This window comes from Typopeltis vanoorti, chromosome 8 (assembly GCF_054136105.1).
Source record: "Typopeltis vanoorti isolate ZY-2024b chromosome 8, IOZ_Tvanoo_1.0, whole genome shotgun sequence".
Lineage (NCBI taxonomy): Eukaryota > Metazoa > Arthropoda > Arachnida > Uropygi > Thelyphonidae > Typopeltis > Typopeltis vanoorti.
The window spans coordinates 14192026-14219783 of NC_143556.1; the positions used below are offsets into that span (position 1 = coordinate 14192026).

Sequence of the window (27758 nt, forward strand, 5' to 3'; positions counted from 1 at the left end):
ATAAGATCTGATAATGTTGCAGTCTTGACAAGTAACAGACTGATTTGGAGGAAAATTGTAGATAGGAAATTAATAATGATGTAATTTTTTTCATGTAGTACTATCATATCCTGTACACCCCTTGAGGGTACATGGCAGGAATTTGATGATGATGATGATGGTTTTAAAGAGAAATTCTGTAGTTTTTTGAGAAATGACCTGTGAGAGGATCAAAAATACTGGACAAAAATTTAGACTGACCCAAACAAGCTTTTTGGATCCATAATTACAGTGATGTTTATCAGATGATAATGTGTGATAGTGTTTTTATTTTATTCCATTTTCTTTTATCATTTGTTTATTTATTTATTTTTTTAAAAAAAAGAATGTAGGTCTTTCATTTCTGAAAGAGAAATAATTACTTCTGGCGGTAATTTGAAATTGATGACCTTTGTGGCTTCAAAGTGTAGTTTCTTGACTTTACCACTCGAAAGATGAGAAATGTTGAATTAAAACATTAAGAAAATCCAGATATGGAAGATATTGGAGCAATAGCAAATTTATGACTGAGGTAGTATATTTAGCTCATCTTCAGTTAACAGGCAGCATGAAAGATTAATGACCCATTTATCACTTGAAACTTTAGCTAAGTTTAGTGGAATTCATTCTAGGATTTTTTTCTATTTACTGTTAATATTATGGTTAAATTTCTTGGGCTATGGTGTGCTTGCATATTTTGATATATTGAATTACAGGATGTAATAATTCAGAACTCAAAATATCAGAGAGACTTAATTCTCATATATTCATAATACTACAAGCTAGTTTTTTTTTTTTTTATTTTTTTTTTTAAGTGTGCAGCTGATTAAGAACAAGAGAATGGCATGCTTTAAAATAAATATTATGGGTTCCTGGTGATTTTAGTTTTTTTAATCCTGGCATGCAGCTTACCCTGTTGTAAACACAACTTTAAGTTTATTGGTCTTCGTAGCTTTTGAATCCCTGTGAAGAATTAAAATCCTATGGTGTAATGAAACCTGCATGATATAAATATTTGAACAGAAACACTTTAATTAAGTAAACATTAATTACTGATATTGGCAGTTCCCAGCTTACGTATATCTGACTTATGTCAATCCAGAGTTAAGGAAAATGTTGGGAAAACTTCCAATGAAACGATGTAGGCTTTACCCCACGCAGGAGTTATAGACAATCTAAATAAAGATTCCAAAGAAACTGAACTGAACATTGGTAGTATACCATCCAACCAAAAATGAACTTTGATTTTCTGTAGTGTCCAATGAGAAGACAGCTATTATCCTTATATTTTAAAAAATTTTACTGTGATTTACAGGATTAAATAATGACAAGTAGTGACATGAGCAGTGGATACAATCATAAACATAATAATAATAGCAAGGCTATCAGATTAAAGTGGCTATATTGATTGCATACATAATCCTTAAGAATGCAACTTGCACTAAAGCACATATAATCTGCACCACTATTATAATGAAAGTGTGTTCTGGGACAATTTATGAAGGTAAAAGCTTTTGATTATGTGATTAAAAGACCAGATGAAAAAGTGCATTCCTTTAGACATAATGACTATTCAAGCAAAGGCAATGCATCTTTACAATAATGGAAAAGAAAAGAAACTCAAAAAAGCTGACACTTGATAGTAACGGAAATTATTTTAAGATTGTTTCTTCTAGATAATGCACGTAATCATCTTTTGTATTTGGATGATTTGTATCCAGATGTAAAAGTCACATTTTTGCCACCAAACAAGACTTCCAAAGGATCAGGGAGTTATAGCTAACTTCACACATTATTTTCAAGTTTATGAAGAGAGAGAGAGAGGGGCGATACATTCAGAGATTTCTGTAAATCTTACATTTATCAAAGCATCCAAAAACATCGCAAAACGTTTCTGAACATGTTAAAACTCTGTTTGGAAGAAACTATGCCCTCAACCTTTAAATAAAGTTTTTGAATAATAAGAAGAAAATGTTGACTGAGTGGCATAAATGGTTATTATGTCCATGAATGAGCAGTTGCAAATATAGATGTATATAAACAATACAGAAGAGTTACTTCAAATCTTATGGCTTAACAAACAAAGATCTAATGGAGTTTGAAGAAACAAAAATATTAGAGAGCAGTTGGTCTCAGGCTCCCCAAGAATCAGAAAAAGAAGCACTTCATTTCAATTCTAAATAACTGACAACTGCACATCATGAAATGCAATCATCAGAGAATATGAATCCAAATTCTGAATGCTATTTAAAATTGCAAAAAAGCAACTGAAAATGACTTGGCATATAAACAAATCTATGAGGAAGAGAGAAAAGCCAGAGATCAGTCCTTTTTAGATAAGTTTCTAAATATAGACTAATTGTTCTAGACCTTCAATATCTGAAGGATCTGCAATTACTTCAACAATGATGATGATGATCATCATCTAAAGGCTCCAACCTCCTTCTTGATCATTAACAGATTAAATAAATTAATAATAACTAAATTAACAAGCCATGTATGCTTCAATTATGATTAAGGTGGTGTATATGTAAGAAACTGTTGTTTCCAATTTCATAAACTGTACTTTCTATGTTTTAAATTTACGATTTTCTTAATTTATTCATGTTTTAGAGACACTTGTACCTTAAGGTTATCATAATTGCTGGCCTGGTTGGCTGAATGGTTAGCATATCTGCTCTCCAGCCAAAAAGCTGTGGGTTCAAGTCCCACCATGGGCATGGATGTTTGTGATTGTCTGTGAAAATACTAGTGGTGGTGGTGGTCAGTGGTAGATAGCATTGGTGTAGTTGTGGTTCGTTGTAGTCAGTGGATTGAGTGGTGGAGACAGAGCTGTACGGTAAGTGCCCTCCCTCAATGAGTCTTTGGACTCCCTGGAGGTGTCAGGTAATAGTAATAATAATAACAGATTAATATAACACAAGGAAAAGAGTGAATATATATCTATTTAAAAGCTATATTTGTTTAATAATTATTAAAGATCCATATTGGTAACTCCTGCTCTTTCATAAAAAAAAATTCTTCAGATTTTCTGGAGAAAGTGAAAAATCTTTCCCTCCAAACTAACAACTTAATGACAAGTTTAGATACTAAATAGCTATTTATTAACATGCCTCTAGAAGATAAGCTTCATCTGCTCTCAAGTCCTTCCACCGGATATAATGAAATTATATGAGTGTGTCATTCATTCAGGTTTTCTTTGTGAAAACAGAATCTACAGACAAGATGAAAGAACTGCCGTGGGAAGTCCTCTCTCTCCTGGTCTCACCAACTTTTATCTGGGACATTTATAGGTATCCTTTTCTCATCCATATACCCTCAAGCCTTCATTTTGGATATGTTAGATGACATTTTTAAGGTATAGCCATGGCAACACAACAAAGAGATTCCTTTATAACAACAATCAATATACATCCACTAATTAATTTCACTATGGAAATATAAAAAGTAAGCAAACTTTCCTTTCTAGATATTCCTACTTTATTGCTCATTGACTGATATACTAATTGCATCCATTTATCGAAAACTATTTTTACAGGATATTATATTCAATAACAACAACAATCTGCTTGCAATCCTTCTCAGAAGAATGGAATTATTAAAACTTTATTACACCCTGCTCACATTATATGCTCTACACACAACAACTACAGCAAGAACTTCTGAACATCAAAAGATATGTGAATCTCAATGGTTTCTCAGAGTGGACCACAGAATGTATTTTCGATTCCTATAATCTGAGCCGAAAAAAACAAGGAAACAGTATGTAGAATTTTTCCCATATACATTTTTGGCAATTCAGAACCAATCTCTAGGATTCTTAAAAAGTATAATTCGGTGGCTATATTTATTCCATTCACCAAACTACAAACTGGATGTTCAGTGGAGAAAAGAATACAAGAACACCAGTCTTACATCACTGATAGGAAATCCTGAGAAATCTGGCCTTACACAACGTGGAATAGATACCAACCACAATATCCTATGGTTAAAAACATGTTTACTCCATCACTGTTGCCGTAAGTTCAAACATTTATTTAAAAACAGTGCTAAAGACTTACTTCATCATCTAAACTTGAATAGGAACAACCACCTCTCACTATTGAAGATACAGGCGAGTCTTAATCTAAATCACACATTGAGTTTTTTTTTTAATTAATAATATATTTCTTAGTAAGTCCATTGCATTGATTAATGTATAACATCACACAGCTCTCAATGTTTTAAACTAATTCATTGTTTGAGTTCTATTTTGTATTCAACCACTTGATGCTACTGATGATGACCTATAATCTCCAAGTTGAAATATCTGACTTATAAATAACTATATTCACTCTTTTCCTTCTGCTATTGTGTTAATTTATGATAATTTATTTATGCCATTTATCCCGCGCTTACTACATATCTTAAATTTCCTTTTTAGCACTTTACATTACAGCCATACAGTCAACCCTCCTATAACGCGATTAATTCGTACCGCGTTATATGGAAACCGTGTTATAAGAAACTCATATTTAACGTGCAAACCAGGTTAATTCGTGCCGCGTTATATGGAAACCGCGCTATAAGAAACTCAGAATTAGTACGAATCAGACTGATTCGTACCGTGTTATATGGGAACCACCCTTTAAACGATTTAAAATTTGGATTTTGTCCTCAAGAGATATAAACTTTCTTTTTAACTGTTTTCTTGTTTCTTTTGTGTCTGACATTATGCAAACCTGGGGTTAACAATTATTTTATTATTATTATATTACAACAAATAAAAAATATTACCTACAGTATTGTGTAATGTTGTCCAATTACGATAACACAAATTAAGCGAGCAAAAGGCACTTTATTGAACACTAATCATGATATGTACGTCTGCACGGATTTACAGACAGTTTTCTACTAAGTTGCACTTAAAATTGATGACAAAGTGGGTGGTTGCAACAGCGAAAGTTCGGGAGTGATATTGGATAAAAAAATTCACGCAAATACGCAACAGCCAATCATACGGTCTATTTTAAGCATTAAAACAGAGCACTGTGAACAATCTCGCATCATTTCTTCGCTTATAGGGGAATTCCCTGATAACTGAAATTGGAAAATGGCGATGTACCTTCACCAAAAAGAAGGGAATTACCCGTTAATTTCAACTGTAAAAATTTAACACATAGATAAATTCATGCTATAGAGAATCTTCTTAAACCAATTAAGTTGATGGAATGTCGTTGAACGGAAACCACGTTATAGGAGGGCTGTCGCAATTTTGGCTCCACGTTATATGGAAACCGTGTTATAAGAGTACCGCGTTATAGGAGGGTTGACTGTATACATTTTTAACTTAGTGCCTATGTAGTCCTAGAGAAATGGCATTTGCATCCATTGTTTTAGGCTGCTTAAGGAAGGCATCCAAGTTTGATTCTAGTCACTGAGTAGAGGAACTTTTCCTAACACCTTTCTTTGACTGGTTCCTGAGTTAGTCAATTTCTTTGGCAGGCAAGCAGGGTTTTTTTTATTCTTGGAAACTCAAGTTTTTCATTCCATAAACTGAAGAAAATTGAGACCATAGAGCCCCACTATTTCAGACAGTAATGTAATGCATTAGGGATAGAGACACAGCATGGTGATACTTATCTGCTATCTCTGATTGGCTAATGGTGGAGATTGACTGCACCTCAATCTCAAAAAGTTAGAGGTAAGATAGTCTTGCCTACTTCCAATGGGAATAAGAGGTACTAGCATATTTTTTTTTAACTTACACAATAAAACTTCTATCAGATATGATCAACCCTGGAGGCCACTGCAATTTAAATAAGTTTTTATTGATTGTATGGGACACAACCAATCTGTAAATTGAGGACTGTGCCCATGTTTATTTTATTTTTTTTTAATGTTGCAAAACATCTTCAGTGAGAAAAGAACAATAGGTATTTAAATGCAACAGAAACTTTAAAACTTCCAGCAACAATGATCAGTTCTTCTATATACAGTCATAGTGAAAAAGTTTTAAAACATCATCCATTTCCTGTACATATCCTCAAGTTGGAAACTTTCAACTGTATTCTCAATGGAAAACTTTGAAATGGAATTCTCAGGTACTACATAATTGCAAATCATGTAGTACTCCTATCAACAATTTTTTTCCTCCAAATTAATCATTACTTGTCATGAGCAAATAGCAAATTCCAATATTGTCATATCTAATATTTCAGTCTGACTGAATCAATCCACCTAGATCTTGGTTTTATTCTGGGTCATCTTTGCATTACACACCTAACCTGTTGTTCTAACCCAATCTATTTAAGTGATCATACCACATCATATTAACTCTGCTCACACATTCTTGAACGTAAACAATATCAAGTTCCTTTCTAATATCTTCACTTTTACAAATCTGCTCATTTATGCCATCTGTTCTTTCTAGTCTTTGATTGAGTGTCTTTTTTCTAACCCAACTCTCAGATCCATAACTTAAAGTTGGTTTGCACAGTTTTGAATACTGCTAGTTTAGTTTAGTGTTTTGGCTAATTTCTCACTTATTCCATAGAAATCTATTCAACTGGCTCCTCACCATACCAGCTTCGTTTTCATGTTGTCTATTTCCATATTTAATTTTCCATCTTCAAAATTCTGCCTAAACAGCTGAAATATTGTACTAGTTGTATATGTTTTCCATTGAGAATACAGTTGAAAGTTTCCAACATCTCTGCCTATTTTCATAGTTTTGATCTTTTAATAAAAAGACCAAAGATAATTTTCATGCCCAATTTGTTACAGCTGTTATTTAATTCAATTAGAGAATCGTGAAGAGTTGTACTGGATTTGTTTAGGATTTCTTCACCTGCATAAAGCAAAGAGCTAAGTTTCATATCAACGATTCTAATATCTGTCACTTTGTTTCATAATGTGACCCATATAGATGGTGCATTACAGTGGAGATAGTGGGTCCCTTTGCTTACACCTGACTTTATTATATCAAACTATTTTTCTGTATTTCCTTTATGTGCTGCTGTATATAATGTTCCACTTACTCCATATAATGGTAGCATTTTGAAAACTTTTCTCTGGGCATCGTCATATGCTTTTTTCACATCTACAAAACTTAGGTACAGATGCTTGTTATATTCCTATGATTTTTCAACTATAAATTAAAGATGCGAAGAAATTATATTCTTGGTTTCATCCTTTATCCAAGTGTAACACATATCCTTACAGAACTATTTGTTGTAAAGTGAAAATCTGATCTTGACAACCTTTATACACAACTTGTCATTCTCCAAGCTCTTTCCACAAGCTTTCTTAGCATTTTCTCATGTGTACTTGAATAAATCTCATCAGGAACAACTCAGTAGGGAAATTCGTCTGTAATTCTCATTGATTTATATCCCTTATTAGAGATGGGAACTATGAGAACTCTACTCCAGTCATCTGGAATTTGAACTTCTGAATTATGAAGTATTGCCACTACAAAACTTTTATGCTCCTTATTTAAGCATTTCTGATCAAATATAACTACTAAAAAAAAAACTACTCCAGCTGTTTTTCCACATTTCAGGCTTTTGATATCTTTTTCTACCTGAAGCACTTATATGTAATCCTGTTTGCATTTTCTTAAATATTTTCTTCTACTGTTCTGTCCCTACTTGTTTTATTTAAGTCTTTCAATATAATTATTCCATCCATTAGAAATAGAGTATCTATGGGAAAAATTATTGGAATGGGGGAACACAATATATCTATTAAGCAAATAATCTTCATCCCAAATGAGAGTGGCTAGATGATCAATGTTTAAGGCATTGGTCTTAGAAGATCCCAGAGCTTGAGTCATCTGAACACACTATAACAAGATTTTGTAGATGAAGAAGGAAAATGAATGAACAATCATCAGCAAATCTATAAATAGGATTGGATGCCAGTGAGAGAGAATCACTAATGCACAGAAGGAAAGCTCATATATGAAAGCACAGAGCCCTGTGGTATACTTTGACACTATGGAAAAATCAGACAAGAGCAAACCAATCCACCATGATATGCAATAAATGACAATGAACCACTTTGTTGCAACTGCTCGCTAAGGACAGGAAGTTAGAAAATTTCTCCATAACTAATGTAACTGCATTGCATCAAACTGGAGAGAGAGAGAGAGCAATCATGCAGTCTTAACCTAAGAAGTGGCTAAGCATGTGGAATTTTCAGTTTAGAAGAAAAATAATGTTATAAGTGGAACTACAAAGCGTGATCATGACAAACTATGGAGAGAGAGAGAGAGCTGAGCCATAATAGGATGTATTCTGTGTCTTCAGATTCATGGTTTGTTCTGAATTGATGATGCATTATTAGTTTCAGCCCAAAATATCTGTTTGCTAATTTTCAATAATGGTATTGTGTCTTGCTATGTGATAAAGAGAAATTTCAGTTACGATTGCTTCAGAAACAGAAAAGAGTAAGACTAATATATCTGTTAAGGATACTTTCGAGAAGTTGTGATGGTGTTGATGATGATGACAAAAATTAAATTCATGAGCGATATTTCAGTTATTACTTACTGCCATATATGCAGCACACCCTGCAGACCTCGTTTTGGCTTTGGAATCCACCAGTCTACCACTTATACCGAAATCACATAATTTTACAGTACCCTTCTCATCCAACAAAATATTAGAAGGTTTTACATCTCGGTGGATTACACCATGCTTTTCTTTTAAATAATGAAGTGCTTTCACAATCTGTATAAAAAAAAAAAAAAAAAAAAAAAAAAAATCAAACAAACAGATTACAAAAATAAATAAATAAAAATAAAAAGTAATTTTGTGATATTCAAAGTGCTAGGGATGCTAGATAATGGTATGCATACTAGACTTTTGGTTTATTTCTTTCATACTCTGCAAAAAAGGAATTAAAGGTTTTACTACTAATATTAGTTTTTATATGGTTACAAATGACTACAGACATAATTTTCACAACATAAAATTTCTGTCATTAAGTATGGAAATAATCTACAGTTTTTTCACAATTTGTTTTGTTATCGGAACTCTATGAGTTGGCATAATAATAACAAACTAAAAAAACAGAGAAAAATTCATGTTAAAACTTATTTCTTAAGTTTCAGTATAATATTACAGAAGAGCAATCAAACAATAACAGACCATTCTAAAAAGAACACATCTTAGTAGCTAATATAACTAATAATCAATTGCTAGTTTGGAAATAATCAATTTGCAAACTAGAAATAAATAAATAAATAAATATATATATACACTAAAACATTTCTGAAAAAGAAAGTCAGGATGCTCTTAAAATTGTTTAAAGTAGGAAAGAAAAAGCTAAGCTATTTTAGGTAATGGAGCTGTCCCTTTGTAACAACTAGGCAAAATTAAATGCGGTTTTAATAAAAGGATATTTACTTAACTGTGTAAAACTTGTTGAAGATAAAGCTGAGACAATATACAATTAAAAGTGATGAGCACAAGATGCCAACGACAACTGAGTGCAGAAATACATTCAGATAAAAAAAAAAGACAAAAATCTTGAACAACAAAATGATGAATTATACAAATTTTGTATTTGAAAGAACTGAGAATAATTAAAAGGAATAAAAATCTGTTATATACATGGTAAGCCAGCAACACATGTGACTGACACTAGCTGTATCATTAAAACATCATTGGATGTGGATAGACAAAAAATGTGAACTAGCTACATGGGTTATTTTGTGAAATGTGTATTAGGAGGAGTTTGATTGACTCAAAAGTATCCAGGAATTGGGCTAGTTTGAGAGTACAGGGGAGTAATTTATTTTGCTTAATTGCTATGAGGGGTACAATAGAGTAAATAGTAAGGGATCAGGTATGAAAATATTACAATCTTGATAATGCCCAATTAAACGAGACCTAACAGAATTATGTTAATAACAATGGTAATACATAATTAAAAGAAACACATATTAACCACAGTGAAAATTATTTAATTGTAAATATTTCATCCTAAGTATCTTAGGACATCATCAGTACAGTAGTTTAAAACAATAATAGGAATAACATACAGTTAGGGTGCATGATTACGATAGAATCTCATTAAATGTGTGTAACGTGTTACAGGAAAAAAAAAAATAAATAAATAAAAAAATAATAATTATTTAACACAATTTTGTATGACAATTTCCCATACTTTAGGAATAGTAAGAACGTCATTGCAGTAGTTTGGTCTGTGTAGTAGGGCTTCAGGAAAAGTCTAAACTTTTACATAGATCTTTATATAAACATGAACGTTTATACAAAGAAAGTTCTGAAGCCCTACTACACAGACCAAACTTAAACTGCTACGACGTTCTTACTATTCCTAAAGTATGGGAAATTGTCATACAAAATTGTGTTAAATAATTAGTCCCCCCCCCGTAACATGTTACGCACGTTTAATGAGATTCTATTGTCCTCATGCGCCCTAACTGTATGTTATTCCTATTATTGTTTTAAACTACTGTACTGATGATGTCCTAAGATACTTAGGATGAAACATTTACAATTAAATAATTTTCACTGTGGTTAGTAAGTGTTTCTTTTAATTATGATCGCACCAGGTTTCGTTATTTAAAAAAAAAAAAAAGGTAATACCAATGTAACAGGTATTGCATCCTGACTGGCAGTTACAACATTGTGGCATGTTGACCTGAGTTATTGTTCTCTGTTTTAGTAAATTTTGGTTTGTTATTAGTGGTGAAGACAATTCTGTAATTTGAATATTCATTTTATGGCTTTATAAATATTTTGGATATATGGAAATTTTAAAACTATATACGATTTTGATGTGGCTTTGAAAAGGGACATAATTTTGGAGACACTGCTGAGGAATGAAGATCTCTTTCAGATGAGTAATTTCTTGTTTAAAACTGCAACAGAAGATGGGTATTTGAAGCCTTCATGAACTGTGTTAATATGACAGATATTTTGATACAATAAGAGTGATAGGTTAATTACAAATAATTTTCAATGTTGTGGTATACTTATGTATTGATATGATGATTGAATCAAAATGAGGATCAAATTCAAGAAGTTTTAGTTTCATTTTCTTCATATTCAATGGAGAACTTTAATCAGGAACTAAGCATGGAAAGAGCAAACTAACTGTTGTATGGCATCCACATTACCAATGCACAGAATACTGCCCACACGTCTATTATAATAAGAGACGCTAATGAGTAGAGAGGGGGTTTACAATTGTTTCCATATAAGCAAGAAAAAGTTCAGCAAGTATACTGCTAATGTTCTGGCCCATGGGAAAACTGAAAATTTGTTCCTAAAATTAACTGTATTTAAAGTAATTTGCTGAGATTGTTAGTCTTATTAGAGAGAGGATATCTGTAGAAGATAATTTTGTACATGCCAAGCGATCTGGTAAATGCACAAGCAGTGTGTGAACGCCAGCCTGGCTGGCCAAGTGGTTAGTATGTCTGCTCTCCAGCCAAGAGGCTGCGGGTTCGAATTCCGCCATGGGCATGGACGTTTGTGATTGTCTGTGGAAAAAATAGTGGTGGCGGTCGGTGGTAGATGGCATTGGTGTAGTTGCAGTCAATAGGTGGATTGTGAGTGGTAGAAGCAGAGTTGTAGAGTAGATGCCCTTCCTTGATGAGTCTGTGGACTCCTTGGAGGTGACAAATAATAATAATGTTTAGAGTTTTGGGCACATATGTTAGTATACAGAAAAGAAGCATTAAAGAAGAAAGAGTATTACTGGGTGATATGCTAGAAGAGTTTATCAGTATTTTTAATCATAAATTTGGATAAAGAAATTTATGAAATTACATGACGTATGAAGTATCCTGGTTTGTGTATCTTAACCTGTCCAAAAATAGTGGGGGAGAAGGTTTGTACGAGGAGTGATTTTTTTTCTTTTTTAAGCAGTGTAATTACCTATTTTGTGTTCTTTGAGAAAATTTAAACTTTTTTCAATTTGTTTTATAATGTTTGGAGCAGGGAGGGTTCAGTGATTATTTTGTAAGTGTTTGAATCAATGACACTGTCTAGGATTTTATTATGGTAATCTGTTTTGTTTATTATTACTGTAATATCTCCTTTATTGGCTTTACTAATAATAATGTTGTAATTATTTTTAAATTTCTTTATAACATGCAACAGTCATTGTGGGAGATTTTGTATAGGAATTATTTTACTATTTATGATATTGTTTATCTTTTTGTAAAACATATATAATTTTGTAAGTTAAGATTGATCGTTTTAGTTATCTTACATTAGTTATTAAGGTGTGGCGTTTTAGAAATGTCTGTTATTGTTTGATTGCCAGTCTGTAATTAAGATGCCTATGAAACTTATGCAATTCTACAAACAAATAAGTTTTAACATGAATTTTTGTCCATTTTTATAGCTGGTTATTATTTTTTTCACATTATATTACTGCAAAAATTCAGTATCACTGCATGAATCAGGATTGCTTACAATCATTTATAACTATAGATATCAAGGAAAACAGTACAGAGAGCCAAAGTGTGGTTTTACAGTAACAGAATATGAAATAAGTTTCTATGCTTGGTTTCTTCACTGTAAGTAAACAGATTGAAGATGGAAACACACACTTTTTTTTTCTGCCTTTTTTGTAAACACTATAGATTTCTGTAAAATAATGAGAGGTCTCACAATTATCCAAAAACATTTCCTCCTATAAAAATTTTATGTGTTTGCAAAATCAATGAAGACTGGTGGCTTCCCATGATGCCTACCTGAGACATAGGATTACTAGATATCTGTTTCTAAAATGAAATGAAAGTAGTGACATTAAACACAATGATAAAATAATACATGTAAGCATCTCTTAAAGGTGGATTGGGAATTTGATGATGTAAAAACGTTTTTGTTCATAAAAATTTTTGTCTCATGCATTGTAGGCATTTTCAGTATGAATATTTTCATATTTATTTGGGTAAGTATTCCTATTATTTGATGATTGATATAGCAAAAGCTATTTCAAAAAAATGTCTGGCATGCAAGTTATTTAGGGAAAAGGGGAGAGAGAGAAATATGAGCACAGGACATTTAATCAATAAGTTCTTCTATTTCCTTTTATGTTTTTTATGAGGTGATAATAATAATGTGGCATGTGTAGTGGCTAAAAACTAATGGAGACTTAATGGGAAGTTACTGGCCTGGTTGGTGGTAAGTGTATCTGCTCTCCAATTAATGGGTTGTAGGTCTGAATCCTGCAGCGGGCATGGATGTTTGCAATTGTCTTTAGGTGGTAGATGAATTTCATTGCCTACTATGAGACCATGCCTCACTTATTGGAGGCCCAAAGTGGCTTGAAAAAGATACATGTTTGGTGTCTAGAGCAGGTTTTCCCAGACTATGTAAAAGATAACTTATAAAAAATACACTGATAAGGACAGATATTTTAAGGATACACAATCATGCCCACTACCTGAATAAAAAAAATTCTTCCTGGACTAACAACTTTCAATACTGCTTTTAATAGCTGATAGTTCTAGTGAACTGTTTACCATTTCAAGAAGTTCCCAAATTTCTAAATGAATACTGTTGTATATAAAAAAATACACTGATAAGGACAGATATTTTAAGGACACACAATCATGCCCACTACCTGAATAAAAAAAATTCTTCCTGGACTAACAACTTTCAATACTGCTTTTAATAGCTGATAGTTCTAGTGAACTGTTTACCATTTCAAGACGTTCCCAAATTTCTAAATGAATACCGTTGTATAAGAAGCAACTTACATTACTAATGTAGTGGGTGTCCTTAATGTGATACTGCTGTGAAATCCACATTACTGTGATTTTTCATATTTCTGTTAAGTATTTAACAGAATTCATAAAAGTGAAATATTTGATCCCAAGCACACCTTCATTGATTCAACTAATGTAACAACACACACCATGCTGATACAAATAATTCTGGAAGTTATGCTATAGATAATGTTGAACCATGGAAGAATGTGAATCAGACATCATTGTCAGTGGGATGAAAAAATTTGTGGCCTCAAATTGTCTCTTATTTTGAAGGACTTGAAGCCATCAAACAACAAAAATAAAACTTACAAACTTGGAGCAAATATCAACACTGAGATAGCTGTGGAAGACATGAAGGAGCTTATCGAGTCTAATTCTGAAGATCTCTTGGAAGAGGAAATTCTCAACACTAAGGAAGAAGTTGCATCATAATCTGTACATAGTTACCAGAAAAGAACTTAAGATGCAAAATCTGAAGGAAACTGTTCATGAGGCACACAAACTGAATTATTGTTTTCACATGACAGAGCATTCAAGTTTGTTGGTTTGGAATTGATTCTCATATCGAGCCTTCTGAATGAGACATAGAAAATGAAATGGGTGAAAGCTGCTACTTTCTTTAAAAAAGAACATAACACACTCATTCTTGACATTCTTCTGAATGATGAATAGGATTCAACAAACAATCATACAAACATTGTATGAGATTCGTTGTACATCAGGAGGAAAAGTTCCCTGGTTTATTTCCCTCCAAAAATAAACTGAGCAACTCTTACATCCTCCAAGCAACTACAAAAATGAATGAAGAATGAAGCTAATTTTCTTTTATAGGGAACATCCCTCACTTGTGACCCCAAAGGTATGGCAGTTGTGTTTTGTTTTAGGACTGGCTGGCAAAAAAACTATTTTTTTTCATCAACTTTCTTTGTTACAATTTTTAAGTTAAAAAAACAGCAAAAACTGTACACTGTATATTAAATGAACATGCAATGGATTTTATATATTTTAAATTAAAATGCAATGGACAGGTTTGTTTATGCATTAATAAGATTTAGTTTTTTAACAGGTTTAAAAAAAATACATTTTTCATTTAAATTTTGATTTTTTTTAAAAATTAAAGTGTAATTTACAGTGATGATTGTTTTAACACACATATTTCCCTTGAAAAAGATGCAAGAACATTTTTTTAACATATTCTTTATTAGAACACCATCTACACCATATCATTATAATAGCAACATTTAGATGATTTTACAGGAAAAAAAAATGGTTCCAATTATTTGCCAATTGTGAAATTCTCTCACCTGACAGTTCTTGGTGGACATTCACTATACCAGGAAACATACTTTCTGCAACAGAGATACATGTTATTATTATTACTACAAAAGCCCTTCAGGAAGTCAGAGATTCATCGAGGGAGACCACATATCACTCACACCACCTGTCATACCTTCAATTCATTCACACTATCAGCACTCATCACCTCCAAAGGCAACTTATTCCAATCATACACTACTCTATGAGAGAAAAATTTAGATATTTCACTCCATTCATCACAGAATTCATTTTGGATGCCTTATCTCCTCCTCCATAAAATGAAAAATTCCATCTGTTGGTATCATGTATGACCCTTTTAGTAGTTTGTAGATCTCTTATTATATCATTACTCATTCTCCTGTTTGGTCTAGTGTCTGCAGTATGCAAATTCTCAATCCTTACTCTCATAATCTACATTCCATAGTCCTGTTTCATATTCTCCTCTGCACCCTCTCCACGGTATCTGCATCACTCGGAAAACATATTTTGCACATTTATGTGCAAAAAATGCCTAAAAATTATTGAGGCATATTCATTAGCAACATTTACGCATTGCTACGATCATGTTTTGAATTTAGTTCTTAAGCAAAACCTCTCGAATATCAAGGAATATAGATTGTTTTTCCAAACTATCAGTCTATTGGCAGCATATTTTTCTAAATCATCGAAAAGAATAAAATGTTTTGCAAGATTTTGTTACTAAAAAATTATCCTCCAACACACCAACCAGATGGAATTTTACTTCCCGTTTAACAAGCACAGTAAAAGGTCACAGAAATCAACTCATTGAATTTTTTGAACACATAGTGGAGAATGGGATGTGGATATTAATTAAAGCTTGTGGTTTTTTGCATTTCTTGCAAGATTTTCAAACAATTTTGTTGCTAGAAATTTTTTTTTTTTTATTTGGCTATGATGATGTCTCGAATAATATACTGCGAACTTAACATATGATATATTGTACTGTTATAAAAAAGTGCATGACACTATGAAGCAGCTTAGGAATGACAGGGAATATGGATTTGATGATATTTGGATTTCTGTATCAAAGGAGAAGCATACAGTTGATGAGTTGAGACCTAAGAGATGAAAATGACTGCAAGAGACAGAGAAGAGCATGTGCCTGGAGATGGAAGATACTCTTCACTTTCGAAACTTAAATTTTTTCAACTCCTTTGTAGTGAAAGATATGATCAGTATGTGAAGACGTTTCCTGATAGTATTTTAGAAAACTTAAAAGGATTTCTATGGCCCAGTTTTTGACTAACTACATTCACTTGAAAAATGAACTGAAAGTACTATTTTTTTCCTGAAGAATTTGCCAGGAAGCCAGTGCATCACCTATTAAAATTTTCATGCAAGAAAATCAACTTCGGGTTGCATTCAAGGAAATTCATAAGTTAGCAGAACTTATGAATTTCCTTGAAATCAACAGTAGAGCTCAGAATCGACATAAGTTAGCAGAACTCATGTCAATTCTGAGCTCTACTGCTACAGTCGAGAGTAATTTTTTGGCTAGAGGAACACAAACACAGGAAAGGCTGTGAGACCTAAGCTTAATCGCTATTGAAAAGACACTGATGATGGAACTAAAGGGAAAAACTTTCATTTTATGATGATGTGCTAACACAATTCCTAAAGAAAAACAGAAAATTGGAACTTGTGTATAAATAAAGTAAGTCAAATGAGTTATTTCAGCCTTTCTTTGATTCAGTCCGGTAAAGTGATAATTTCCCAAGTGAATACTTTTTTTTTTCGATTTCTGTGTGAATTATATATGGCTGTAATTAAAAATCATATCAAAATTCAAATTATCCGTGTCTTACTCTAGTATTTGCAAATGATAATCTAACCTCACCAAGATGTGTAAACCCCGTTTTTCAGAAAAACAGCGGCTTGAAGCATAGCTATTGTTCATTTGACCTTTATGCTTTCTATATTTAAAATTATATTAACACGTCGTCATGATCACACCTGGGTGTCTGTAGTTCTTTCATTTCCTGAGAGGTACCAGCTTTTAGCATATGCATGCCGCTTCTACATTGAGCAGTTGCATTTTCACAAAGCTATATGGCATGTTAGTCTAACTTCCGTGGTAAAATTTTATTTCTAAAATTAACATTTGTTAACTGCCTGGATGATATCGAATATCTCAAATACATTCAAACTGATTTCAAGTTACATATATATATATATATATATATATTCATTTTGCTTTTCATAAATTGAGTGCTTTCTGTATGCAATGAGTGTATTACAGCTGTTACACAGTTTCTGGAACTGAAAATTTGAAAGCAGATATTAGAATAAAGGTGTTTAATTAGGTTATATTTAATGCTACCATAAATCTGTTCTGTTCACATGCATGCAGCATTGCCTGCGGGAGCAAAGTGTTTTTCCATTAATCGTGTAGCTCAAGTTGGCTTACACTAATTGTTCCTATAGCACACGGATGTTAAATATCTGTTTACTGTATTTAATGATAAATAAAGCTAATTGTTTTTCTTGCTTATGCAGTTTGAAAAGTTTTTTTAATGGTATAGGGCAGCGTTTCCCAAATAGTGGATCACAAACTGGCACCAGGTCACAAAAGCTAAATGCCGGGTCGCCTAAAAAAGCTCTCGAAAACCTAGGTGTTTCGTTTTGGGGTTTTCTTTTTTTTCACGAAACTCTAAAATACAAGTAAATAGCGTTTAATCGGGACTAATGAATAAATAATTTAATTAATAGAGACGAAAATGCGCTCCATCCGTGTCGCCATAGTTAACAAACGACAGCATCACACTTCTCATTAATAAATTACTTGGCTTCAGTTTAATTTCTTTATATTTTTATAAGAGTAAACGCTTCTTTATTATAATAATAATAAATGAAAACTCTATGAACATTCAAATCTGTTTTATTTTACCTATTGACCATAAAAATTTTAGTGGATCACGAAGGTGAAACATGAAATATTAAAATAACCAGGCCACAGGAAAAAAGTTTGGGAACCTTGGTATATGGACATTTTTACTTTAGTCTTCGGAAACAACAGACAGTAAAATTTATCTATTAATGAATAAAAAGGAATACTTCTGTGTATTATAAGTGGTTGATCTACAACAAAATACAAGCACATGTGAGACTGATAAGACAAGGGAAAAAAAAAAATGTAGGATTCCCAAAAGTGTGGATAAATCCAATAATGATCAGATATTATGTATTCCATTATTGCATAAAATGTATACCAAGTCTCAGTAAACAAAAGAAAATTGTTAGAAAACATATTGAAATATACATAAACCAGAGAAATACACATAACATGCACAACAAATTTTACAAGATAATCTGCTGCTCCATCAAACCACTTGTATTCCTGCTACATCTAAATCTGCCTTCTCATCAACAAATTGTTGACGAGAAGGCAGATTCCTGTATAATTTCCCGTGTGCAGTATAGCAACCTCTTTATCTTTACCTGTCAGTATTTTCTCCTTAACAGAGCAGCATGTAAATTTTGCAACACTTGCAAGGTGCCCCCTGAGCTACCATGACACTGCTGACTTTCAATTCCTATATCTCAAATCTCATCCATCTTCCAAAGCATAGTTCCAGCAATATGGCACACAATCCTATACTTTGCACTCCAAAGCACAACATCTTGCACTTATTGCAATCCCATTCATTCATCCAAGATAAATTATTTAAATCTTTCTGAAGGAATTTAACATCAAAATCACTTCTTACGACTCTCTCTAACTTTGCATTATCAGAAAACAACAGGATATCTCCTGGCAATCCATGCAAAATATCATTAACATATAAATTAAACATGACTAGAGATCCACAAGCATAACTATGCAGCACAAAAGTGGTTATTATTATTATTATTATTTTTTCTGGTAGACACCCAAACTTCAGTACATTTCTGAAGCCACTTCAGACCTCCAATAAGCAGGGTAGTGGCTTCACACCAGGTGATGAAATTCATCTGTCACTTAAATCACCTCCCACACAGCTTGCTGATATTGCACAGAGAGTCAATCTCCGAACCATCTGATATTCAGTTCAACCAAAAACAATCCAATCCTATGATTCAGAAGGCCTGGTTAGAAGATCAAATTCCAAATGCATGAGCAGAACTCTATAAATACCTATCTATAAAAAGAGAAATAAAATTGAATGTGAGAATTACAGAGGAATTTTTCTATGCAAGCATAGTTAAGAGACAAAAACTGTTGACGGAAAATGTAGGAAAATACAAATTTTAATGGGACTGCTGTCATAATAATATAGGAAGTAAACCAAGACCAGATAGTTACCCTAAATCAAAAACAATTGAGAATATTTGTTGAAAACAATAATAATTCAGTGTTGGGAACAAAGGTCTTCTGTAATTATTTTTTGTAGATCTGGAAAGAACATAAAAATGTTCAAAATACTATAATTCTATTATGTAAATGTGACATTACACAGAGTGATATTATTATTAGTGGCCTTGGTGGCATGCACTTGCTAAGAGAAACAACCGGGAATCGAAACCCCTCAATTATTTCTGAGTTTTTGTGATTGGCTGGTGATGCGATAGTAACATGTCTGATTCTAGATCGGAAGGTTGCATGTTTGATTCATGTCTTGTTTTTGATGTGGAGAGTTTGCAGGACGATTTAAATTGACTGTCAGTATGAACAAAAGATAATGGGTGTCAGTTTAATGTCAAGAAATGTAAAGTTATGCCCTTTGGGATAAATAGATTACAAGCCATTTTATCACACTATGGCATTGCACTCCAGGAAAAAGATGAAGCTAGAGATTTAGGGATAGTGATAGACAGAGAGTTAAAGTTTAGAGGACATATTGCTAAGGTAGCACATAAGATTACTTGGCTAGTAAAGAACACATTAACAAGTAAAGATAAGGAAGTTGTAATTCCTCTTTATAAGGCCTTGATACACCCACATCTGGATTACTGTGCTCAAGTCTGGTCTCCTGGGTTTCTTGGGGATGAAGAAATAGTGGAGAAGATTCATAGGCAAGTGACCAAGATGGTGAGTGGCCTGTGCTCTATGAGGATAGATTGAAGGTGTGTGGATTGCAGAAATTGGTTGATAGCGAGAATTGGTTGAAAGAGGGGATATGACAGAAACATTTAAGTTGCTTAAAGGATTTTATAGGATAGATGCAGGGGAAATGTTTCAGCATTTGGCTAGAGGGACCAGAACAAGGGGTCATATCTGGAAGTTGAATAAAGGTATGGTCAGTAGGGGTGTGAGGACTAGATATTTTGCTTGGAAAGTGGTGAATGAGTGGAATGGGTTGCCAGAGTCAGTTGTGAGTGCTTTTTCTGTTAATGGGTTCAAGGAGAGGTATGATAGATTGTGTGGATAGATTGGATCTCCAGCAATGAGTCTTAGGACTCCACGGAGGTGGCTGTATAATAATAATTATTATCATACACCAGCCTGATGGATCCCTGGTTTTCTCTGTTTACTGAAAATCAACCCATACAGGTTGATTTTCTGTAAACATTCACCAGTGTTAAATTGTGAATGAATACAATTCACTAAGGAATGTTTCAACCATAATTTGACAAGTTAAAACCCTTGAAAAGGATATGCTTGTATTTTAGTATAAGTTGTATGTAGCCTGACAAATATTGGATACCGTTTTTAGACAATGAATTTGTTATATACATATTTTCTGTTAGAATTGATATAAAAGAATTACTGTGTAAATTGCATATAACCAACTGAGATTATAAGATCAAAGTACACGGGCAAGACACCGGATTAGTAAGTTGCCTGAAGTGGTCATGCGCGCATTCGGCACATGGCGACCTAAGTTTTCGGGGAAGATGCTATGAAAAGGCAAGATCAATGAGTGCAAAGGAATAATGTGTCGTGTGAAAATTTAGGGTTACAAGGAGTCCCGGTAGGGGATTGATATAAAAGGGCTGGAACCCCCTCCCCCCCATGGGACCTTTTGTCTGGAGTCTCTGCTCTCTCTTGGTGGCAGAAGTCGGAGGTGTTGGGTCGTGATTAGAGGGATCGCAGAAAGTCCCATGATGAACAAATAGTGGATTTTCGAAGCAATGGGCAACTCCTGGAAAAGATAGTGGCCAGGTAGCGTGACTTATGGATGCAGAATAGCCTTGCACTAAGAATATTCTAGGCATAGATGATCGGTATGCAGACTCTATGAGAACCAACCTAAGCTGACAGGAATTTTAGCCTTAACATAGGGGGAAGAAAATGCTTGCAAGGAAAGGAATCCAAGAATCGAAAAGACAAGCATGAGGAATCTTCAAGTTCGGTATAGTAAACCTTTAATCAAGTAATGTGAGAGAGGAAGGTAATTGTAACTTAAGAATCTTAGACCTTCATAAAGTTTGAGACTCTATCTAAAATTAAGACAGAACTGTGATATTTTAATCGTAGTTGGTGAGCAATATGTGATATGTATTATAATTGTACTTGTGTTGATTGCTAGCTATGTTTAAGAGCTGTAGAGATGTCTAATCCAGATGGCTTGATTAACACCTAAAGGTCATTATTGGTTATATAATCTAAGAATGCGAGCTTCAAATCTTTAAACATAATGTTTAAAGATTTGAATACTGTGTGATTATATTGATTAATTTTACTTTGTAATCTATTTGATAATTGAAAGTTCTTTATTCTGTATGATGATGATCATTATGTTAAATAAACCTTTTGCTCTTATTAATTAATTGCCTGTGTCTAAGAATTCGATGCACCACTCATAAATTATTCAGATCTAAGTGGGAAGTAATTGTTAATTAAGACCACGACTGCAAACACGGTTGATTATAGAAGGTATTGATAATAGATAACTTAGTATAGAAATAGATTAGATTAGCCACGTGCATATCTGAAGGTTCACTTCTTGACTGAGAAGTTTTTCCAATCTAAGGGTTCTGGGTGGCGCAGCAGAACAAATAAATTTTCCCAGAACCTTAAAAGAAGTTAACTTCAGAAGCTTTGTTACTAAGGGGTTGGCTTAACCTTGAGACAATCTCTTTGTAGATCAGACTTGCACACGTGATAATCTGAGGGGTTGAAGTATATAATAGTAAGACAAAGACAGACACATTATAGGCGCTGCTGAGATAGGACAAATTATTCAAGAGATAGTTAAGTAAAGGAGTTAAACCATATTAAGTAAATATTAACTACGATGACATAATAACACCAGCAATCACCCCTCCCATAACAATATGGGTTTATAAAAACCCTATATAACAGGGCTAAATTAATCTGTTCAGATAACAATACCCTAACTACTGAACTTAACCATATCCTTAACACCTTCTTAGCCAATGGCTACAACCCAAAAAAATGTGGAAAATATTAAAAAAAGTTAACTACAACCCCCCCCCCCCTTCATAATAGAGATTACACTAAATCTATCACCATTCCTTATATCCTGGACACATCTGCTGAAAAGCTAACAAAAATCCTAAAAAAATATGATCTGACTACCTGTTACAAACCATATAAGAATTTGGCATCCCTTATCTGCTCCACCAAAGACCAGCCACTTCCCCTAGACCTATCTGGAGTATACCAGGTCCCTTGTAGTTGTAAATTGTCCTACCACAGCCAAACAGGCAGGACAGCTAATATCAGGATATCCAAACACAAAGACTACATCTGGTTTCACCAATACAGCCACTCAGGACTTGCTGATCATGCTAGATACCCACCAGAATATGCTGCAAGAAAGTAACTTTACTACACCGCAGCAAATATAAGTATGAAAGATTATTCCTGGAATCAGCCTCAGATCTAAAAAAACTTCTCAAACCTCAACAAATTTGGGTGCATGAGACAGCCCAAAATTTGAGAAGCTTGCATCCTAAGAACATCAGCCCAGACAACCCAATTTAGTCTGCTAGGGGACACCTTTAGGACTCCAGGACCAACTCCAGTTGCCTTCATCAGCCTCATCTGCTCATTGTTAGTGCCTGCATGCACATATCATATTTTTATGTTCTCAGAAGATGGCAATGTAACATTGCCAAAATATAGGAAGGTACTGATTAAAGTTTTTTAATTAATATTTTAGTATATGTTGTCATTTCCTGAAAAATTTAAAACCATTTTCATCACTTGCCTCTCAACCACTTCCATATTCCAAAAACTCAGGTGACCAAATCTGTGCATATTAGTCCAATGTTGTTGTATCAAACCCTTATAAAGAGCAATAATAATTTCCTTATCCCTGCTTGTAAATGTGTTTTTTTAACACTCAAGTAATCCTTTGATATATTTTGCTCAATTTTACAATATATCCTCTGAAATTCAACTCTATCCAACAATGCCCCTAAATCCCACAGCTGTTTATCATCATACAGATCTTCATTAAATACTACTTTCTACAGTCATCAACAAACAAAGAGGATATTCTCTCTCAAACTATTCCAGGTATCACTGATATACAAGATGACCAGAAGAAGCACAAGTACAGAGCTCTGTGGAACACCACCCATCATCTGCTTTCTTCTTGCTTCAACTCCACCATGTACCACTCTCTTATATCTATTCATCAGCCACCCTCTTATCCATTTCACCATGAGGTATCCTATCAAATGCATTTGCAAAGTCAAGCAAATATCAGGGTATATCATTTCCATTTTGGATTTCGTTAATTTCCCTTATTCAACTCAGCTATCACTTCACTGTAGAAAGTGAGTAAATTACTAAGTCAGACCTCCCCCTTCACGAAACTGTGCTTTACCATATACAGGATCATATTCCTATCCACCCTTTCTAAATTCTGCCCTTAACTAATGTTTCAATGCTATACCCGTCATTCCTGAGATACTGGTTTATAACATGAAACCTTAGTCCAGAATTTCTTTTGTGTAATAAATCTATTTTGTCACCTTTTTCCAATCCCAATGCACTCTACCAGTGCAGACACATTAACAATCTGGTTAAGAGCACTGCCATTTCTCTTGTACTTTCCTGTAACATGCACAGTGATATCCAATCCCATGGCTATATTCACAATAAGATTTTTTTTTAACATTCACAATAGGATTTTTTTAACATCCAAAACACCTCCGGTTCATCTACCTCTATTCTTGTCTCCATCCCTGTTACATGAGTCACTGCATTATCCCCATCTAGAGATATACACTGTGATCACTCAGTAATTCAATATCAGCATTCATTAAAGTTATCCTTCCTTAATCATTCTTCATTAATCATTCCTTAAAAATTAGGGTGGGGGGGGGGGGCAAAGCCCCCCTCCCACCCTACTTTTTTTTAATGTAATGTTCCAATAAGTCAACAGGAGTTCCATAAAGTGATTATTGATGCTTTATCATTGTTTGGAGAACATTTCCATTGTGTGTGAACTACTCTAAGAATTAGTTTGAAAAATACGATTTTTTACATTAATTTCTGTTACTAGAATGATATTTTATATTGTAAAATTTTTTTTTTTAGAAAGTTATTTTTTATTAAAAAAAAAAATATTCTGTTTTGCCCAGTTTGCAGCTACTCACCGGCTGGCAATATCTACTCACCATGGGCAAGGAGATGAGCATATTTGTTGAGCTCTGGTCCCAGAATGCAGTTTCCTGAGGTCAGCTACCGGATACAATCTTAATTGTCCTGTATGAAATAATACAACATCCAGGTCCACAACTATTATGTGATTAAACAAAGAGTAAAGATTTGTATACTAGTAAACTCTAGCACACAAACTGTCAGTTACTCTTTGCATTTTCACCAAGTACTGACAGTTTAATAATTGGTGATAATTTTCCATATTTTCTTCAAAACAAACGAAAAAGACGGTTAATGCATCATGCTACTCCTGAAAATATTTCACTGAGAACATAAAATAAGAATATTATATTATTATAAAATATGCTGAAATTCCTCTGAAAACTTACAGCTACTGCCATTTTGCCTAAAATCTGTTCTGGAATAGCAGATTTGAGACGTTTCATTAACTTGTCCAGACAAGTTGACATTAGTTCCATACATATCCAAACATCTGATTCGGTAATGAAATAACCATAACACTGTACAATATGTGGACAATCATGACATCTTAAAACTACATCTAGATCCATGGTTATGCGCTTATTCTCTTCTTTATTTCCAGAACGCCTCATTTGCTACAAAATATATAAATTTAAAAAAGAGAATTAAGAGTAATCATCAGCAAATAATTACAATTACATTGAGTTTATATACAAAATATTCATATATTTATTTTTTGTTGAAAAGGTTGTTACAAAATAGCATGGTTGTTATCAATATGTCTGAATATGTAAAGAGTAATTGACAAATAAACTGTTATTCACAACCTGCTTCTTATATAATAACAGCTGATCACATGTCAACTCACACTCAGCAAACCAAAGGAATCATCCAATATATATATATATATATAGGAAGATTTCTATCACGAATTGTTTTTAGAATGTAACTGATATGATGTTTTAGACAGAACTTTTTGATCATCAATTCTTAATACACACCCTCATTGGGTGTATGGGATGTTACAACAGTACTACATGAAAAAGTTTCATCTTTACCAACCTCCTGTTGACAGTTTTCCCTCCAAATTAATATGTAATATGTGAGGATTCCAATATTGTCAGATCTTATATTTCAATCTTCTAAGGCAATTCTTATTATATCAATCCACATAGATCTTGATCTCTTAGTATGGGTCTTTTTCCTGCTATCCCAACAAATACCTTTTTTGCTAACTCTTCCTCTCTGATTCTATTTAAGTGACCCTAACACCTTAGATTAGCTCTGCTCACACAATCCTGAATGCTAACAATGCCAAATTCCTTTCTAATATTTTCATTTATTAACATGATTCTGTCCAGTAATGCCATCTGAACACTTCTCAATTTTTCTCAGAACTCTTATATCTATGGTTGTATATTATATCTTTGATCAAGCTTTATATCTCAGATCCACTTAAAACTGGTTTGATTACTGTTTTGTATTTTGCTAATTTCTCTCTTATTCCATATAAATTTATTCGGCTGAAACCTTACTACACCAGCTTTGTTATGTTGTCTATTTCTGTGTTTAATTTATCATCTTCACTGAAAACTATGCCTAAATAGCTGAAATATTTTACTTGTTCTATGTGTTCTGCATTGAGAATGCAATTGAAGTGTTCCTGCATATTTTCATTGATTTGGTATTTTTATTGCTGATTTTCATGACAACTTTGTTACAGTTATTAATTTAATACAGAATCCTGGAGACTTGTACTGGATTTATTCAGGACTATAACATCTTCTGCATATAAGTAAAGAGCTGAGATTAACATCTCCATTTTTTGATATCAGGTATTCACCACAAACCAAAAATTGGTTTGTGGTGAATACCAGCTTATAGTCAGTAGGTTTGAAAATGTATTTGTAAGCTTTGTATGTGTTCTGGATGTATGGCAGTTTGATAACTTTTTGTGTTGGGAAGTTTGTTTTGGTTGTTGGGTGTGAACTGCTATTTCTGTTTCCCCTGTACTTTGTATTCTATTTTTCCTCTTGTTGTTGCGTGATTAGCCTAGGTTGGATTTTAATGTTTTTTTTTCTGTCCTGTTTGCGCAATTTATTAGTTGCGTAGGATAGTTGTGATTTTTAAAAATCTGTGTTAATTTCTTTATTTCTGTGTCGAGATAATTGCGGTTAGTTGAAAACGTGTAAGCATTTATAAACTGTGATAGGATGACTGATTTTTTTAACTGAATATGGATGGTGTAAGTTGAAATGGAGATAGTTTCCGACATGCGACCTCTATTTCAACTTATACCATCAATATTCAGTTAAAAAATAGGTCATTCTATCACAATTTATAAAACCGCCTTCCCTTTTAACACCCTAACAGCAGAAGTATGCACATCACAGAAAGAAGCTAGCCAACAACATCAAAAAAAAAGGGTATGTGCGAATTTTCTTTCTCTATTATTCTGCTTATATTTGTCTCTAAAATACATCTATAATGCCCTAAGAATTCTTGAGTAAAAAGCCAATGACATTAAAAAAGGGGCACTCTTAAGCAAAAGCAGGCAAAATAGCCACAAAAATAATAGTTTTTTAGAGGAGTAACATGGGAATTTTCCCAGAAATAACACCTTATTTACTTAAAATTGAATTTTAGCCTAGGTTTGGATTAATGGAAAAACCATTACTATAAAAGCTTTGTTTCATTTTTATCATCAAATATTAGAAGCTTCATGAAATTTTAAAAATAAATCCTAAGTGTTAATTACTAACTTTCTATTTTAAAAGTATCATCATCATCAAATTCCTGAAATTTGATGATGATGATAAACCTTTGTGTACCCTCAAGGTGTGTACAGGATTTTTTTTTTCAAATAAGTCTGTTACCTGTCAAGACTCCAACATCAGTTCTTATATTTCTATCTCCTAAGGCATTTTAAAATATCAATCCACGAATATAGCTTGGTTTTCATCTGGGTCTTTTTCCTACCAACCTGGCAGAGAACACTTGTTTGCAAATCTTTCCTTTCACATTCTGTTTAAGAGACTATACCACCTGAGATTAGTTCTACTAACACATTACTGGTGCTAACATTGTTAAGTTCTTTCCTAATATCCTTGTTTTTAATACGATATTGCCATTGGTGCCATCTGTTCACGCCCCCTAATCTTTCTCAGAACTCTCATATCT

General features: G+C 33.3%; 1 protein-coding gene across 2 annotated transcripts in view; it reads right to left on the bottom strand.

The window, feature by feature from the left end:
• Positions 1-27758, bottom strand: part of hep (hemipterous) — a 186406-nt gene that overhangs the window by 101188 nt on the left and 57460 nt on the right. For both annotated transcript variants that reach the window (XM_090396523.1, XM_090396524.1), the window contains exons 5-6: positions 24986-25213; positions 8553-8732 (exon numbers count right to left, since the gene is read on the bottom strand). In XM_090396523.1, the coding sequence (XP_090252649.1) occupies positions 8553-8732; positions 24986-25213 (408 nt within the window). The remainder of the gene's footprint in view (positions 1-8552; positions 8733-24985; positions 25214-27758) is intronic.